Source organism: Narcine bancroftii, chromosome 9, assembly GCF_036971445.1.
Source record: "Narcine bancroftii isolate sNarBan1 chromosome 9, sNarBan1.hap1, whole genome shotgun sequence".
Lineage (NCBI taxonomy): Eukaryota > Metazoa > Chordata > Chondrichthyes > Torpediniformes > Narcinidae > Narcine > Narcine bancroftii.
Window position 1 is genome coordinate 74,638,961 of NC_091477.1, and position 19,372 is coordinate 74,658,332.

General features: G+C 44.4%; 1 protein-coding gene across 1 annotated transcript in view; it reads left to right on the top strand.

Annotated features, from left to right (window-relative positions):
- The window catches only part of ky (kyphoscoliosis peptidase), a 126,786-nt gene that overhangs the window by 89,240 nt on the left and 18,174 nt on the right, over nt 1-19,372 (top strand). Inside the window, exons 17-18 of the mRNA XM_069896493.1 lie at nt 5,958-5,999; nt 15,371-15,444. Of these exons, the coding sequence (XP_069752594.1) occupies nt 5,958-5,999; nt 15,371-15,444 (116 nt within the window). The remainder of the gene's footprint in view (nt 1-5,957; nt 6,000-15,370; nt 15,445-19,372) is intronic.

Sequence of the window (19,372 nt, forward strand, 5' to 3'; positions counted from 1 at the left end):
TTCACAGTGTAAGTCCTGCCCTGATTTAACCTCCCAAAGTACTTCACCTCGCATTTATCTGAGTTAAATTCCAGTTGCCATTCCTTGGCTCAGTTGCAAGTTCATCTGTATCTTGTAGTCTGAATCAACCTTTTTCATTGTCCATAATTACCACCAATTTTGCTGTTATCAGCCAACTTACTAACCATGCTAACTACTTTTTTAAAAAGGACAAACCCCTCCCTCAATACCTGCCTTGGGTTCCAAGGCAACATGTAAAATGTGCTGACATCTAAAGGTGATTAAAGCCTATTAATCACAGATCCCTGTCTAATGTAGTTGATTGGTAGCACACTGGTATTCCAGGTACTTATCATTATGTACAGGATGTCTCTGTGAACTTACCTGTATTCCGCATGTCCACAGGATTGATTCAATTACTATGATACACTTTGCTGAACATTAGGGGGAACTTGCGCACAGCAAGTGGTGAGAGTGTGGAGCAAGCTGTCAGCTGCAGTGATGAAACTGGCCTCGATTTCAACATTAAAGAAAAATTTGGATAGGGAGGGGAATGGAGGGCTATGGTCCAAGTGCAGATCAATGGGATTAGGCAGAATTACAGTTTAGCACAGACTAGATAGCCTGAAGGGCCTGTTTCTCTGCTGTAGTCTTCTATGGATCTGTGGTATGTTGGGGTGTATCTTACAAAATGTCTGAACTAGAATAAATTACTCATTCACTGGAAAACAAGCAATCTCACCAAATGAATAGGGTTTACTTTCCCAATGCAAAGATGCAGGTTTCCCAACTTGCACTTGATTCTTGTTTTTTGTCATTGGGTTTCACTGTGTCGTGCCTTTCATCTGTTGTTTTTGTGCAGATGGAACCAAACGCAAAGAATCACAATTGTGTCTCTGGTACCTGGTCAACATCCCAAGCATAAAACTTGAATAAGATTCAAATCGCAGGATAAATGGCAAACAGTCTTGATCTTGGGCAAAAAATGTACTGAAAAATGAATTAGGACTAAGGGTAAACAAGTACCCAAGACCCAGTTATAAAGGAAGTGGCGACAGAGGTGTTAGAGCCAGTGAACCCTGAAACAGCCCAGGCAAGGAGTGAAAAGCTGGCCCATTAGCCAGCTCTCTCACATCCAGCACCTCTCATCTGTACCCAGACAGACCTCTGCTCAGCTCCAATGATTCTGAGCCAAAGAGAAGCCCTGACACTCACTGAAGTATAACCGGGAGATTAATGTCTGCAAGAAATAACCCATTTTGTTGGAGCTTAGGCTGTCTTACCCTGGCAGTAGCACACATTGAGAATCCCCTCATGTCTGGCTGTGACATTAGCTTATTCATTTTGTTCTCGTCATCAAAAATACTAAACTCGACAATTCAAATTCTCCATAGGCGACAAAACATTAGAAAGAACAGCAAAATCTGCTCCAGAACACAAAGACCAGAAAGGTTTGCAATATTTGGTAGGCATTAATTTCATGAACTTTTCTTAATTAAGTATGAAATTACCGACCTAGCAAGGTAATTTAAACTAATGTTGGGTAGCAGCCCACTATCCGGGACGCGACCCGGCACATAAAATGGCCGACTGTGCAGACCCCATGGGGGCCAATGACCTTCATACCAGGTGACCACCTGCACGGTGGGAAACAATGAACAATGGCGGGAACACCACCCAAACAATAATTAGCGCTGCCGTGACGACACTCTTCATTAGCAGCAAGGAGAGAATATAAGCGATAAGTGAGGAGAGAGCTTATCAGTCTTCAACCTCAACTCCTCTTGTGTGTGCTTTCTTTCCACACCATGTAACACACACACTACAATGGTGACTCCGCCAGGTCCAACCGGTAGTTGGAACCCGAAGATGATGGATCAAGCAGCTCTTCACGCAGTTTCATTAAAGCTGCCAACTTTCTGGGCATCCCAGCCACACGCATGGTTCAAACAGGCCAAGCCCTAGTTCCACCTTTGACAGATCAATGGCAACGACACATTACTACTATGTGGTGAGCTCACTCAACCAGGAGATGGCAGCAATTGCCGCTGACTTCCTACGGCAGCATCCGGAGCAAGACAGATAAGATGCCTTCAAAGAGCTGTTGCTGAGGGACACAGGCCTTGTCTGCTGTTCAGGCAGATTTTCCTGGAGCAGCTGCCCGAGGACACTGATGAGAACCTCAGTGCCCCAGGAAAGTCGCAGCCTGGGCGGACGTGCTCTGGACTTGCGCCTCGGTGGAGCAGATCGCTAGGCCCCTCACGCAGCCTGCAACAAGGCCACAGCAAACAGAGAGGCAAGTGGGCTCCCCAACCCAACAGTATTGCTACACCAACGATGGGGTCCAGGGGCCCATCGATGCCATCCATCTTGCGTGTTTCAGGGAAACGTCATGCCCAACCATCGAAAATGGGAGCAGCGGTTGGCCAACGTGACAGCCTTCTCCATGTGTGGGACACTGCAAGTCCTGGAACGGAACCCCATCGTAAGTAGGGGTGTACTTGAAAAGATTCACACCACCAGGTTCAGGCTCCTCAACAACAACCTCAATCAGGGACTCATTTAAAGACTCTTACTTGTGCACTTTATTGATTTTCTTTGCTCTCCCTTAATTGCACAGTCAGTTTGTTTGCATTCATTATCTGTTTACAGTTCTTTTGATTGTTTACATGTTTACGGTGTGTACAGTTTATTTTTTACACTTCCAATTAGTGGTAATTCTGCCATGTCCGCAGGAAAAAGGAATCTCAGGGATGTATGTGATGTCATGTATATACCCTGACAATAAATCTGAAATCTGAATGAAAGGATTATCAATATGAGAAGTGTTTAATGGCTCTGGAATTATACTCACTGGAGTTTAGGGGAATGAGCAGGGAATCTCATTGAAACCTATTGAATACTGAAAGGACTGGGTAGAGTGGACATGGAGAGAATGTTTCTGATGATGGGGGGGGGGGGGGGGAGTCTGGGATGAGAGGGAACTGCCTCAGAATACAAAAACATCCTCCAAGAACAGAGATGAGGGGGAATCTGTGGAATTCACTGCCACAGATGGCTGTGAAGGCCAAGCCATTGGGTATGTCTAAGACAGAGGTAGATAGGTTCTTAATGAGGAAAGGAATCAAGGGTTATGAGGAGAAAACAGGAGAATAGGATTAAAAGGGATAATAAATCAGCCTTGACCAATTGGCAGGGCAGGCATGATGGGGTGAATGGCCTAATTCAACTCCTCTATGCCTATTGGTCTTATGGCTGTAGTCTGCCCAAGCAGAATATGAGCTGTTGCTCCTCTAGTTTTTGATGGGCCTCACTCTGGCAGTGCAGAAGATCCAGAACAGACAGGTCGGGGTGGGAATGGGAAGGGGAGATGAAACAGTAGCAACAGGGAGTTCAGCATGCTCATTGTGGACAGAGCGCAAATGCCCAATGAAATGGTTTCCAGGTGTGTGTTTGGTCTCACCGATGTAGAGGAGGGCACATCGGGATCACCGAACACAGTTGATGAGGTTGGAGGGGATGTAGGTGAATCCTTGCCTCCTGTGGAAGGGCTGTTTGGGACCATGGATGGCGATGAGGGAGGAGGTATCAGAATTTTAACGTCTCAGTGAGATCCCCTCTCATTCACTCCAGTGAGTATAAATAAAGCAGAGGTGCTCGATGTTACACTCTCCCCCTGCTTCTCATTTTTTCTCCCACCCCCCTCCCCCTGCTTTCCCTTCTCTCTAAATCCTTTCCCATGCCCATCAGCCTCAGTTCATTCCCCACATCCTTCCCTGCCTTCCTACCATCTGCCCCCTGCCCCTATTACCTCCCAGCACCTATCCTTTATTGTTCCTCCACCCACACTGAACTGCAAGCCTGTGCTCATCTCTCACTTCCTCGGCCCAGTTTCTCCCACCTTCTACTGTAATCTGGGTGTTTGCGCCGACTTTGGATTCCCTTATGCCTGAAACATCAACAGCCCATTGGTTTCCCTAGATGCTGCCTGGCCTGCAGAGTTCCTCCAGCACCTCTGTGTGTTGTAGCAGCTCCCTAGCACCTGCAAGACTCTTGTTTGACCTCAGGTCTATCCAGTCTTTCTTCATCCATCAGTCCTGCCATCCCAGTAATCAGTCTGGTGAACCTTCACTGCATAACAAGAATGTCCTTCCACAGATTGAGAAATTAAAACTTCACTAAGGAGCTACACAACCACAGGAAGGTGAAATAATTATAGAAACATGAAATACCACAGCAAAGAAATAGGCTCTTCAGCCCACCTCGATTATGCTGAACTATTTATTTCATCTAGACCTATTGACATGCACCTGGACCTTAACCTCCCATCCATGTACCTATCCAATCTTCTCTTAAATGTTAAAATTGAACCAGCTCGTCCACACTCTCACAACCCTCTGATTGAAGAGGGTCCCCCTCAAACATTTCACTTTGCACCCCCAACCCATTTCCTTTAGTTCTTTTCTTATCCAACCTGAGTGGGAAAAACCTCTTGAATTTACTCTGTGTATACTCCTAATTTTGTACACCTCCATCTATTCCACTCCAAGGAATAGGAAGTCCTAACCTATTCAACCTTTCCCTATAACTCAGCTCCTTAAATACTGGCAATGTTCTTGAACATTTTTTTCAGAACTCTTTCAATCTTATTTCCTGTTAGTAGGTGACCAAAACTGCACACAATTCTCCATATTTGGTTTCACCAATGTCTAGTACTCAATAATACCCCTAAGTTCTGAACAACAGGTAAAGGTTGGGGGTGTCAGCTGGTTAGATGCCATCAAAATTGGATCGGTGGCCTCCCCTCATCCTCTGCAGATTTTGCTCATAGTTTATGTCCTTAGAAGACAATTACTATCCTAGTGGTTACTTCAATAAATAAATAGATTCCCTTAGGCCTCACATTAACCTGCAACAAGTCTCCACAATTCTTCTAATCATTGGTTACAGTCAGTGGAGTGCTTAGCACGATGCTGTTGTAGTGCCAGAGATCTGGGTTTGAATCCAGTGCTGTCTTTAAGGAGTTTGTACATTCTCCGCTTGACCTGTGTATGTTTCCTCTGACTACTCTGGTTTCCTGCTATGTTCCAACGATGTACAGGATTAGTAGGTGTATATGAGCGGCGCAGACTTGTGAGCTGGAAAGGCCTGTATCCACACTTTTTCTCCAAAATTAAAAATATATATAAGTATTAAATTTTCAGACACCTCTCCCTGGGGCTGCTATTCCTCCCACACTGTTGACAAAGGATGAGAGAGCTTTCTCCTCAGGCTATTGGTACATTGTGATAGTACAGACCTATCCAGAGTATGTAATGACTGTGCTTACAGCGATTGGCTGAGAGCTTAGCCACACCTACTGTCTGGGCCTTAAAGGGTTGTGTCCCTAGCCAGGTCGGATCATTCCGGACTGGTTGGCCACCTGTGAAGAGCTCCTGTCTTTTACTAATAAAAGCCTTGCTTTGGATCAACAAGTCTTTGGTTCTTTCGTCGAGCTCTACATACATCTGATACAATACATTACTGTTCATCCTCCATGTCAGGGAGGAATCTTGGCAAGCCACTGCTGACTCTAATCACATGACACAGTGGCGCGGCAGGTAGAGCAATTGCCTTTGAACTCCAGAGGCCCAGGTTCAATCGGCGCCATACGTGTGAAGCGTTCACACTTATCGGGTTGGCTGCTGTACATTGGCCCTAGTGTGGATGTGGTAGAATGTAGAGGAGGGGGGGTGAAATGGATGAGAATGAGGGGACCACAAAATAGAATTCCATGTAGGTTCAGCATAGATGTATGGTTGATGGCCAGTGTGGGCTGAATGAATACGACAAACGTCAAATCTGTCAAGCACCTTTATGTAAAAAATATATTTTTTTAGGTGTTCTTTTGCACTGTGCTCTTCAGGCAATATTGTAAGGATACTTCTCAACTGAAAAATATTCTCTTGATCTTACAGATTTTGCCAATGGTCAAAAATATAAGCTAAAAGAAATTAAAGGTAGGTACTGTGGAGGTAAGGGTATATCTTGCGACAGAAGTGAACTTAAAAGTGAAAAAAAGGCTCAGGCCTGAAAGGTTAATGTCCTTTTACTTTCTATGGATATTGTGTGTTTCTCCGGTTCTTTTGTGTACCACAACTATGAAGTGGCGTGCAAACTGAAAGGGCATTAAGAGATCAGAGTGCCCATTCGTCTCAGCATTGAATACTGAGGCGCAGAACATGTCGTGTGCAGGTTTTTGATATTCACCACTGCGGCCCCTTTCACTGATGTCTCATTGTGACTGTGCTCGTTTATCTGTGAGTGTTGAATGAAGGTGATTGGCACAAGGAAATGTGTGGGGAAAACTTACAGAGGGTACGGCGTCTCCCAAAAAAGGCTGCCAGCAGAGACTAATGAAGGTAAAATCACTTCAGTGTCCAATTTGTGCATGAGATATCAGTGGTTACAGATCAAATTTCTCAGTTTCTTTGGTGTCACAGTCAATGAAGACTGCGTTAGCAGGCGTTAGGGGCCTGTCCTCACAAAAAAAAACATTTAAATTAAATAGCATCCAATACTTGGATATCATGGACTTACACTGTCACAGAAGATAGGAGGCCATTCATTCTATTGAATGAATGTTGGTTTTACACCTGTAGACCTCTCAGTGGCAGATCCAATTCCCAGTTAAATCATTGATTGCCTCTACTTGCATTATCTTTATAAGTCCCAGGTCACGAAATCAGCTCTTCATTACATTGCCACTTGCCCAAAACCCCATTTACACCCCACAAGTCCTTGCACTATTAGACAATGGCAACAGCTTTTCTTTGACGAGTTGATCTAATCCCACCTGGTGGCCTCATCGAGAAAGTCATGGGATCCATGGGACCTTGGCTGCTTGGATTTGGAACTGCTTTGCCTGCAGAAAGCAGAGTTTAGGAGTAGATGGAATGTATTCTGCTTCGTGACTAGTGGCATTCCACAGAAATCTGTTCTGGGACCTGTGCTCTTTGTGATTTTTATAAATTATTTGGATGAGGAAATGGAGGAGTGGACAGTAAGATGGCGCAAAGGTTGGAGGTGTTTTGGATAGTGTCGAAGGGTGTCGTAAGTTACAACAGGATATAGACAGGATACAGAGTTGGGCCGATAGAGTTGAATCTGATATAAGTGTGAAGTGATGCACCTTGGAAGGTCGAATTTGAAGCCAGAGTATGTGGCTAATGGCAGGATTTTTAACAGTGTGAAAACAGGGAGATCTTGGGGATCCAGGTCCACCGATCCCTAAACGTTGCCACGCAAGTTGACTGGCTGGTTAAGAAGCTGTATTGTAGGATGGCCCTTCATTCGCTGGGGAATTGAGTTTAAGAGCAACAAGGTAATGCTGCAGCTCTACAAAATTATGGTTACACCGCATTTAGAGAATTGTTTTCAGTTCTGGTGGCTTCATTCTATTTGCAAATAGTGCAGAGGAAATTTTCCAAGATGTTTCCTGGATTTACTAGGAAAGGTTGAGTGAGCGCGGACTTTTCTCTTTGGAGTGACAAAAGACGAGAGGTGACGTAATAGAGGTATATATGATTGAGGGGCTTAGAAAAGGTGGACAGTGAGCACCTATTTCCCAGGGTGCCAATGCTCAATAGCAGAGGACCTCTGCTTAAGAAGAGTGGAGGAAAATTTAAGAGATACATAAGAGGTTTTTACATAGAGACTGGTGGGTGCCTGAAATACATTGCCAGGGTGGTGATGGAGGCTGGCATGATGAGGATTTTTAAAAGACTCTTAGATGGGCACATGGATATAAGAAAAATTGAAGGTTATGGGTGTGAGGGAGGGAAGGATTAGATTGACGTGGAGTAAGTTTACATCGGTCAACATCATGGGCTTTACTGTTCTATATTCCAGGTTAAAGTTGCCAGGGTCTTGTCCATCTCTGTCAAATCTCCTTTCATCCTCCTTCACTCCAATGAGAACACCCTCAGCTTTTTCTCTTTAATCCTGTCACTTAAAGTTATCCGACATGAAACATATGCCTTCTTTAGTGACTCCATCATCATCCAGGATGTTGTCCATGATATGCCATTAATAAGAGATCAGACAAGTGAATGGAATAAAACAAAAAAAGAATAACAATTCAGTTGTCATGGTCACTATCGGATTAAGAAAATTTTCTGAGTTTTGTGTATTGTAATTTCTGTGGGGCCTTGGAAATGCGAGGTGAATGTCAGAGTGGTACAGGTGGAGACTCTGGGTGTGGAGACAGGGTGTTTATTCCCAGTTGTGACTAGAGGTTGAGGTTCAGGGGTAGGCAGGACATGTTCATGCTGTGGCAACATTTCCTGGGCTGACAGAATTTTGCAGTAGTTTGTTAGATCGATCGAGTCACTGAGAAGAGGGTTGTATGTGACTAGCAGATGATTGGGACATGTTAGTGGTTTGAGGCAAGGAGGTAGTTAATTGCACACCGGATGAAGCAAAGTCACGGAGGGAGACAATGTCTTCTCTTCCATCTGGATGCATAATGTAAGCATAGTTTGGATTTGCATGGAGTTGCTGCACTCTTTCCTTGAGTGGATCAGATTTGCTGTGTCTAATGTGTTTTCTCAGCAAAACCTGTCCCGGTTTAGATAGCCAGGCTGGCAAAGTCGTCCCAGTTTTTGATTTTCTAGAAAAAGTAAAAATACGTTGGTGAGGGTTTTCGTTAGTAGCCGTGCATAGTAAGGAGTGCATAGAGTGTAGCTCCTCTGGCAATACATCTTGCCAGTGGCTGACGGGGTAACCTTTTGATTTCAGTGCAAGGGTAATAGTTTTCCAAATAGTGGCATAACCCCACTCTACTTCCCCATTACCACATGGATTATGACTAGTGGTACGGCTCGTCGCGATACTTTTGCCAGGAAGGCTTGTCTTAGCTCAGTGCTCAGTGCTCAGTGCCTCTATCACTATGAGTAGAGTCAGGTTAGCCAAAAAGCTAAAGATTTTATCAAGGGAGTGAATGGCAGGTGAAGCTGACACATCAGCACAGGGGATAGTGAAAGGAAAGCATGAGAACTCGTTTATAATGTTAAGGAAGTAGACATTTTTAATGTTAGATGGTAGTGGTTCTTTGAAATCAATACTGAGACACTCAAAGGGTCTGGTGGATTTAATAAGGATGACCTTGGAAGGTTTGCACTCCGCACCATCATTTGCCTTGCATCTTCGAGTGAATACAGCAAGTTGAGAGACTTCACAAAATGATACAATCTCATAACACCAGGATGTTATAAATCATCATGAAGTTCTTTCAAGCGATTGGATTGTACACTAGGAAACATCATGCAAGATAAAGCATCAGGAGGATCCTTCAGCTTCCCTGAGCAATAGAGCATCACAATCATAAGGTCGAGAGTTCAATCCTCCAGTGTATGATTTTATCATTTTTAATTTTGCTCTTCAATTTCATGTTGAACATGTAAGCTACTAACTTCTGATCTGTCAACAATGTGAATCTTTTCCCTGCTAAAGTGTGTGTCCAATAATGAATGGCCTCTACTATAGTCTGTGCTTCTTTTTCAATGGAGGAATGCCTTAGTTCTGGCCCTTGTAATGTCCGTGAGAGAAAGGCTATGGGTCTACCAGCTTGGTTTAGTTTGGCAGCGAGAGCACAATCACAGGCGTCAGATTCGACAGATCCTCGTCAATAGCAGACATCGAAGCTTAGGCAGTGTCTAACCTCATGCCCTCAAAAACTTTGTGGGCTTCTTCTGACAAAGGAAAAACAGTAGTTTTAAAAAGTGGTCATGTCTTGTCGGCATAGTTAGGGAACCACTGTGCATAATAAGAGAAGAAGCCAAGACAGCAGTTTGAGGGACTTCTGTGTGGTTGGGGGAGGCAGTTCCATGAGAGGTCTTGATCTTTCAGGGTCGGGACTGATTTCACCCCTTTTGACAATAGATCCCAGTATAGTCAGGCACTTAGGGGAATACATGCACTTATGTTCATTAAAGGTTAAGTTTAGAACTTTGACCATCTGAAGGAATTTATTCAACTTACGATCATGATCCTCCAGGGTTTTGCCACATATGGTGGAATTGTCCAAATAGGGAAAGGTGGCCTGTTAGTCGTGGACGTCCACCAACCTATCCATTTCTCTCTGGAAAACAGATACTCCATTAGTAACTCCAAACGGAGCTCTTCTAAACTGATACACCCTGCCATCTGCTTCAAACGCCACATATAGTCTTTCCTTTTTGAGTACAGGTACTTGGTGTTAGGCTGACTTTAAATCAGTTGTGGAGTATATTTCATATTGGGCAATCTGATTCACCATGTCAGAGATCCGAGGTAGGGCATATGCATCTAACTGAGTAAAGCTGTTCACAGTCTGGCTGTAGTCTACAACCATCTGGGGTTTTGCCCCATTTTTGAGCATGCCAAGGGCTTGAGCTTAATTCAATTATCTTCTTTTAGCGGTTGGTTGATCTTGTTCTTAATAAATTCTCTATCCCGTTTACTATAGCTTCTACTTTACTATAGGTTTACAGACTGGGGTTAAATTGGCAAAAAGGTGTGGTGGTTTAATTTTAAGAGTTGATACCTCACAGATTGTCTCCTGGGATACAGTTATTGAAGGTAGTGGCCCGTTAAATGCCAGTACTATACTCTTCATATGGTACGAAAATCTAACCCCAACAACATCTGAGCACATATATCACATAGTACATGCAATGTAAAATCTTTGTACTCAGTTCCTTGCACATTTAACGTGTCTCTACCACAGTTTTCAATTTCTTTTGAGTCTATAACATGCCATAAAAATTCTGCACCTTAAAGGGTACTGTTTAAGCTGACAGAGGATGGATCTAGCTGTCAGTACTCCCAGAATCAAATAAACATTCAACAGGTTTCTCGTTTACCTTCATCTTCAACATGGAATGTTTCAACCTGTGGGGGTTTGTCTTGATTGAGAGTGATAAACACCAGAATGGGACCACGTGGCTGCAACATCTCACAGGAGCTCGCCTCGACACTGGTTGCTCCGCTTGTGGTCTACGAGGAAGAAGATGTGTCAAATCAGTCATCGGTTCTCCAGGAAGTTTTGCCACAGTGTCTCATCTTGTCCTTGGTGCTTGTCTTCTTCGCCTTTCCTTTTCTAGCCTCTCGGAGTGGGCGGGGCAATAACCCCTGAGCTCGGCAGGTTCTCGCAAAATGCCCCCGTTTTTTACACATCTGCCTCAGTCAGCTCATCAGGCAGGGAATAGTGAGTGTGGATGCAGTGTCTGCCCACAGAAGTAGCACTTTCTGAAGTGGTTCCTTCGCAGCTGCTTGGTTACACTCAGCAGCAGGTCATCATCACGAGAAGTCAACGTTGAGAGAGTAGCTTCAGCACCTCGTCCCCTAGGGCTTCAGCACTCCGCAGCGCTGCCCTGAGGGTCTTTGACTGCAATAGGACAGCATTAAAAGTCAGGTCAGGGGTCTCCAGTTGCCGTTGTCTAATGTACTTTAAGTCCAGTCCACTTATGAAGGTGTCCAACATAAGAGCATCTCAATGAGCTTCAGCTGTAACAGCGGAGAAGGTACAGGCTCTTGACGGCCCCTTCAACACGAGAGCGAAAGCATCATTGTTACCATTGGGACAATGTTTTCGGGTGTGAAGTTGGGGCCTCACAAACAACGTGATGTGTTGTGTTGTGTTGTGTTGCATATAGGTTCTGAGTAGAGCCAGGGCACTGAGTAGGGAACCTCTCCTAGGAGAGTGACTAGATGATCCATCTTCTCAGGGTCTTGAACCACATTGTTTGCTCGCGTGTAAGCTTCAAAGGACTGGAACCAATTATGAAAAATTTTGCCGGCTCTCGGAGCATCTTGAACTATCTCCAGTCTTCCAGGTTTCAAGGAAGTATCCATAGTTGAGTCTGTTAATAAAACTGATATGCCATCAAAGAGAATTTAGACAAGTGAATGGAATAATACTTGATTTTTATTAACAGACTCAATGCTACCTTAGTCTGGCCAGTGGGACACTGAGCACCATCTGTTATACCAGCTCGGCAGACACTCCTACAGCAGTAGCCAATACACAAGTACATCTATTTGAGTGACAGTCCACATCTGTTCCTTCCTGCGGGAATGCATCCAGCCTTTCCCTGAAACATCTCCTGTTAACCTCTCACTTGACTTTGATCTGATGGGATCCAAGTCAGAAAATTCATATAGTGTCTTACTGATGTAAACCATCATATGATGATCTTTCATATACTTGGCCATCTCAGGTCAGAAACAAGACCAACAACTCCATCCAACCCACACTGATCCGACTCAAATTCATTTTATTCTCCCCATATTTCCATCAACTCTAACAGATTCTACCATTCACCTAGACAACAGGACCAATTAATTATGGCCAAGTAACTAAGCAGTCCATATCTCTTCCTCTTCCTTGGTTTAGGAATATATTAAGAGAGTTCTCCATGGATTGTCACCTTGTTGTGGTGGAGAAGCTTGTGTAATGTGATCCCAAGAGTGATGCTGCCTGAAGTTGTGCTCCTGGTAGGGTCACCCCATGGTGGTAAGGTTGAGGGTGAGGTCCCTGACAAAGAACAATCCAACCAAGTCTTCAACGGTGGAACAGGCAGCTGAAGTTACTTCAAACTCGATGGCTGTGAAGGCAGATGAAGGGTGCAACAAATCCATCTGCTCCAATCGTGCTTTCCATGCCATTGGTTGATTTGTGAAGTATTGTGAGCTTCTTGGAGTGCAACATTAAGTACTCATTAAACAAATACACGCACAGGCGTCTTCATTCTGTGGGATCAATGGAATGAAAGCCAACATCCTCAACCAGGCAAGATGTCAGAACTCATCCACTCCTTTACCCTACATTGAAGGTTCAAGGTTGAAAGTTCCTTTCTTGTCAAGTACCAACATAGACAATGTGTTTTCCTTTGTTTGCTCTGTAAAGTGGCACCACTAGCCCAGCACAACTATTGAGATGAGAACAAGAAGCAAAAGAAACCCCAAGTGTCTGTGGGCCACGGCACCACCTCCGATACTGCATCCAAGTCACCCTCCTCAACCCTTAGTTCCCAACCCCCAATGTGATCAGGAAGCTGTCAGTGCCCATGGCCATTCAGGAGCCCTGCTTGTCATCAGCATCCTCATGGGCCATGGTCCCCACGAGCCAGTCTGTAGCAGCACGCAGCCTAGTGTGAGACCATTAACCACTGAGCCCTACACTTCTCCGACCAAAGTCATTTTGTCAAATAGTTTAGAAAGTTCATTCTGAGTTTTTTTTCATTTCTGTACTTTCACTAAATATCCTTTGTTATCTTCTTCTCAATCTTCAGACTTTATTTTAACTAAATTTAAATGCTTCGAACTGCAGAAAGACAGGAAAGGGATGAGCTGGATTTAAAAAGTATGTTCAGTGTGAAATAAGTACAGTCCTCCTTCCTGGAGGTAATTATAGCGAGTGGAGCAGCTGCCTCACAGATCCAGGGATTAGGGTTGATCCTGACCTCAGGTGCTGTCTGTGTAGAGTCTCCATGCTTTCCTTTTGGCCACAAGTGTTTCTTCAGATGTTCCATTTTTCTCCCCCAACCCAAAGACGTGTAGGTAATGGGTTAATTGGCTGCTGTAAATTGCCCCTGGTGTGAAGGTGAGGGGTACAATCTGGTGAAACTGATGAGAATGTGGGGAGCCTAAGATGTGTTGAGCAAGTTCTTTTCAATTTCATTTTATTGGCAACACAGTAGAAGCTGGTTCTGGCCTTTGAAATCTGTGCTGCCCAATTACACCCAATTAACCACTGGTTTTTGGAAAGTGGGAGGAAACCAGAGCACTTGATCACAGGAGAATGTACTGTTATGAGCCCAGAGGACACCAAAACCCAGTAGCAATAGATATTCACCAAGACAAATGGTTATTTAAACAAAAATTGCTTTTAATTATCTTTAAACATGAAAATAGAATCAAAATTTAACATCACTATTGACTTACTTAAAATAACTTAACCCCCTTCTAATTCTAAGCACATGTGTATGTAAGTTCAGAAGTGTTCTTTGTTTCACAGTCCAATCTCACTTCTCGTTCCTCCAAGTTCACGGGTTGCAGGCAATTCTAATATACTGTGCACAGAATTTAACATTTATAAAGTTAACCAGGCTTTGATGCTTGAAAGTAAATGTTTACCGCTCAGGAAGGTTTTGTAGGTTTTCAGAGAGAGATTTGTTGTACATTTATTTCCATCAGCCACTTCAGTATCTTGCCTAAGAAATTTGCTACTTCAGGGTTCTCCAGATGATAACCTCTTTCTTTCAGGTCACCACAGTGTTCCTTTTTGTTTCTCTTATTCCAAGTGAAATATTAGACAGCCAGTCCTCTCCTCTTGCCTGAACCACAAAGGCTTTGACCAGGTTGTCTACCAAAATGGGGCTTTCCACAAGCTGCTTCTGCTGGCTGTAACAGTGTACAAGTAATCTCTGTGTGTGTCTCTCTCTTTCTCTGGCAAACTCTTTCATCTGTTGCCTTTTGTAAACAACAATCCATTAGTGAAGTCACTTGAGCACTCTTCAAAACTCTTCCAAAAGCTGTGAGGCACCGATATATCTAGCATTAGCAGACCTCCAGTATTTCAAACAAGATCTGTTTTGAAGTGTTTGTATGTAACCTACTCTAACAAACCTTTCCCAATTTATCTCCCCAAAACATATCTATATACTCTGTCACAGTACAAACTCCTCACAGTGGCAGCTTCAAAACTAGTTACTTGGGTATAAATAGGCAATACAGGCTTCATGGGACAGAAGGACTTTTTTCCATCAATTACTACCAAAGACTGAGCTGTGAAACTGATGGGCTTTTATTGACTCTAGACTGGAGCAGCAGCCAACCTCATCAACTGATCATGACAAGAAGACTGAGAAGCATGCAAGGGATAATGGGTAGGATTAGTCTCGGGAGGCATATCCAGCCAGCAGTAGCCAATCATAGTGTAACAGTGGTTTACCATACACACTGTATCATGAAACAGTATGAATTTGCTCTAATAGGATTGTGGCTCCTTGCAATACCAGCCATGATTGAATATGGTGGTTAGTGGAAGCTAGGCTGTGAGGTCATTGTGATATGCAGCCACAGGTTCTATTTACAATGGAAGCACCATCCCTCTGCCCTCCATCATATCAACACCTGAAAAATCTGCAGGGTTCAGGATGCATGTATACTGGAGAGGTCAAACTGGAGTCAAAATATCCCACAACACTTTGCCATTTTGGCAAAGCAGCTAAGGTTAAGATTGGTCTGTGTATAGTGCTTTTAGAGAGGAAGAAGATGGCAAATTAATCTAATATTGTTAGCATTAGTAAATCAGCCACATTATGAAAATAATTCCTTTATTTTTCAGATGACATATTCAACCTGAAGTCCATGAAAATGGACTTGACAGAATTTGAGGCTCTTGATGCGTATGCTTGCAAGGTCAGTGTAAAGAGAGACATGAGCTTCCTGTGTTTCGACCCCCACCCCAGCCAAATGAGAGAAGGCAGACAGCTCCCTGGAAAGCAGCATTAAAAGCTAGGTTCTTGGGGGAGCTAACTGCAGACCTTTGGCCCCCTGCCCCATGAAATCAGGTAACACCAGAGGTGATGTGTGTTGCTCGGTTCAGTCTTGCCTCCCTCCCCTTCCCTCTTCTCCCTCTCTTTCCTGCCTTCCCAGCCTCCCTCTCACTCTCACCCTCCCCTCCCTTCTTTCTACCTCCTTCTCCTTCTGCCTTCCCCACGTCCCCTGCCTCCCCCTTCCCCCTCTCTGCCTTCCCTTCCTCCCACTGCCAACCCCTCCCTCCTGCCTTCCCTACCTCCCCCTTCCTCACTTTCCCCTACCTGCCTCCCTTACCATCCCTTGCATCCATTCCCTCCTCCCTCCTCCTCACCATCCCCTGCCTCCTCCTCAATCTGCATCCCCCTTTCTCTCCTGTCACCTCCCTCCCCTTCCTTCTCTCCCCTACCTCCCACTCCATTCTGCCTCCCCTCCCCCACCCCCTCTCTCCTGCCTCCCCCCTTCCAGATTGTCCCCAACCTTTCCTGTAAACACTCAACAGGTTAGGCACCATCCTTCAAGGGAGAAACAGAGTGAATGTTTCAGGTCAACAAGCTTTTGTCAAAATTGATGATGGATGAAAGTTACCGGTAAGGTTTCTCTCACCGTGGATGCTGCATGGCCTGCTGACAACTTCTAACGTTTCTGTGTGTATTTCAGATTTCCTGTGGCTGCAGTGTTTTGCTTTCCTTGGTACCTCAATGTCTTCGAGAGAGGCAGCTGAAGCAAACGATGCTGGTCACTGCTCCTTGCACGTGGCCCCTGTTTTTAATTACATTTGGGTGGTGTGGTCCAATTTCTAGTCACATGATGAGTCCACAGCCAAATCAAATCCTTCCATCAGTTGCATTCCAGAACAAGTTCTTTTAACAAAAGCAAACTACCATGCACATTGGAAACCTGAAACACAAATTGAAGAGGCTAGAAACTGCTGGCTTCTTTTCACTGAGGGATCGAGATTTATCTTTGATCTTTAAGTAGCTCCCATTCTTTAATCTTTTTCCTTCCGTTAAGTTTTGATTAAATTCAGATCATCGTCTCTCCTCCCCAACTTCCAACCAGATCCAGGAGTTCACTTACACAAATTGGAGGTATTCAAAATAGGACTACAGACAGAGTCTTTTTCAAGTGAGGTTAGGGAGAAGAACTAGAGGATATGGGTTAAAGTTAAAGGGAACATCAGCGGGAACTTCTTTATGTGGGAGAGTGGTGAGAATGCGGAGTGGTAAACGCAGACTTGATTCAGGGACAAGAAAAATTTGGATCAGTACATGGATGGGCAGGACATGGAGGGCTGTGGGCCAGGTACAAGTCATTGGGACTAGGCAGAATAATATTTCAGCATAGACTAGATGGGATGAAGGGTCTGTTTTTGTGCTGCATTGTTCTATAGTTCTATGAGAGGATTGCTGAAGAGAAGAGATCAAGTCACTTGGGACTATATTCACAGAAAACGAGAGAGGACCTTATAGAAACAGAAAAAAAATATGAAATTAGGTAAGACAGAGGCAGGAAAGTTCCCCCCCCCCCATTGGTAGGTGAGACTAGAAATAGGGAGTAGAGCCTTGAGATTCAGTACCTGGACTGTTTTAGCCCAATCATACGACCCCCCCTTAAAAAGATTGTATTTGCCATGAAGCCAACAACCTGCCGCCTCGACATTATCCGACATTTTGATACAGCAGGTCCTAGCATCCTCTCTTATTAACAGTTCCTTGGTCACTGGGACAGTTCCAATTTGTTTCAAGCGTGCTGTGGTCCAACCCCTCCTGAAAAAACCCAACCTCGACCCCACCACCCCTAAAATTTACAGATCTGTTTCTAAACTGCCATTCCTGTCAAAGGTCCTCAAAAAGGTTGTTCTTAACCAATTGTTGACCTTCTTGCATCAAAACAACATATCTGAAAAATTCCAGTCAGGTTATAAGGCCCACCACAGCACAGAGTCGGCCTTACTAAGAGTATACAATGACCTACTTCTTGCCACTGACTCAGGGAGCTCCATCATTCTAATTCTAATTCTCCTGGACCTTAGTGCCGTGTTCAATATGATGGACCATGCTATTTTAATAGATTGCCACTGGCAGACGGTCAGTATTGATGGCACACCCCAGAATTGGTTTAAATCTTATCTCAGTAAGAGGATTTTCTCAGTCCACATGGGCAAATTTTCATGTACGTATGCTACCCTTTCCTGTGGGGTCCCACAAGGGTCTATTCTGGGCCCCATTCTCTTCTCCTTATACAGGTTTCCCCTCGGCCATATCATCCAAAACACAGCATCTCCTTCCACTGCTACACTGATGACACCTAGATCTATCTCCCCCTGAAGCCCAATGATCAAGCAAAAATAACCAGACTCATTGACTGTCTGGACTGTCAACTTAGCCACCCTAATTAAACCATACGTCATGTCCCTTGGTGTGATATTCAATTCCACCTTCAAGTATGACAATCAAGTCAAAGCAGTAGTAAACAGCTAGCTTTTTGAGCACAGTAGAATTACCTTGAGAAAGTTATCACCGCCCTCATTTTCTCCTGTTATATACGGGAATTAGTCAGTCATCATTATCCCGTCTGCAAAATGCGGCATCAAGGCTCCTGACAGAAGCCAAGAAAAGGGACCCTATCACCCCTATTCTCGTCTCCCTTCACTGGCTGCCCATTCAGCTCAGGATAGATTTTAAAGTTCTCCAGTTTGTTTACAAAGCCATCAATGGACTTGCCCCCTCCTACATCACCGATCTCCTTACTCCACTTCAAGACCCCTCAGATCGGCCAATTTACTCCACTTCAAGACCCCTCAGATTGGCCAATTTAGGGCGTTTGGTTATTCCGTGCTCAAATCGCAAACTCAGGCGAGATCATGGCTTCGCGATAGCAGCCTCCAAACTGTGGAACAACATTCCTCCCTCCATCAAATCAAATCCAGGCTGAAGTTGTACTTTTACTTGCAAGCTTTTGGAAGTGATTGTCGATTGTTACCATATTGTATGTACAATTCTAAACCTCGGGTGCCCATTTCATACTGCACTTTAAATATCTGTTCAAGTTAAGGTGTAATTTATGATCCATATAGCACTTTGGTCAACATGAGTTGTTTCAAATGTAAATAAACAAAACCAAGGGGAATAGATTTAGGATGGAGATGAGAAGGAACTGCTCCTCCCAGTGAGTAGTGAACTGTAGAATTCTCTGGCCAAGAAAGTAGTCGAGGCACAGATAGATTTTTGCACAGTAGGAGAATTAAGGATTATGGGAAAAAGGCAGATAGGTTGAACTGAGTCCATGGCCAGAACAGCTGTGATCTTATTGAATGGCCGAACAGGCTCAACAGGTCAGGGGGCCGATGTTCTAATGTACTCTCATAACTCCTGAAGGATATCTTGCGCCTAAGAGTCTCAACACCCAGCCGCTTAAGGTTTTAATGCAGACGCTGATGTTAATTGCCCACTCCAGGAAGAGCAGAGAAGGTGACACTGGACCTTTACCTCAAACTGATGAAGAGTTGCACGTCTGTGGAAGGAGTGATGAGGGACCTCCTGTAGTGATGTTCTCTGTTTGGGGAGAGACTGTGGAAGGTTCTGAGAAACTGTTGGCATTTGGCAAGATAGTAGGGGCTCAGAGAAGCTGTGGGAGGGGTGGTTTCAGAGAGACAGGGGTTGAAGAGAAGGGGATCAGAGAGACTGTGGAGAAGTTTTCAGGGAGATTGTAGGAGGTTCTGAGAGACTCTGGGGGTTCAGAACATGGTGGGGGGGTTCAGAGAAATTGTCAGGGGTTTGGGTGAGGGACTGTAGAGAGGATGTGAACC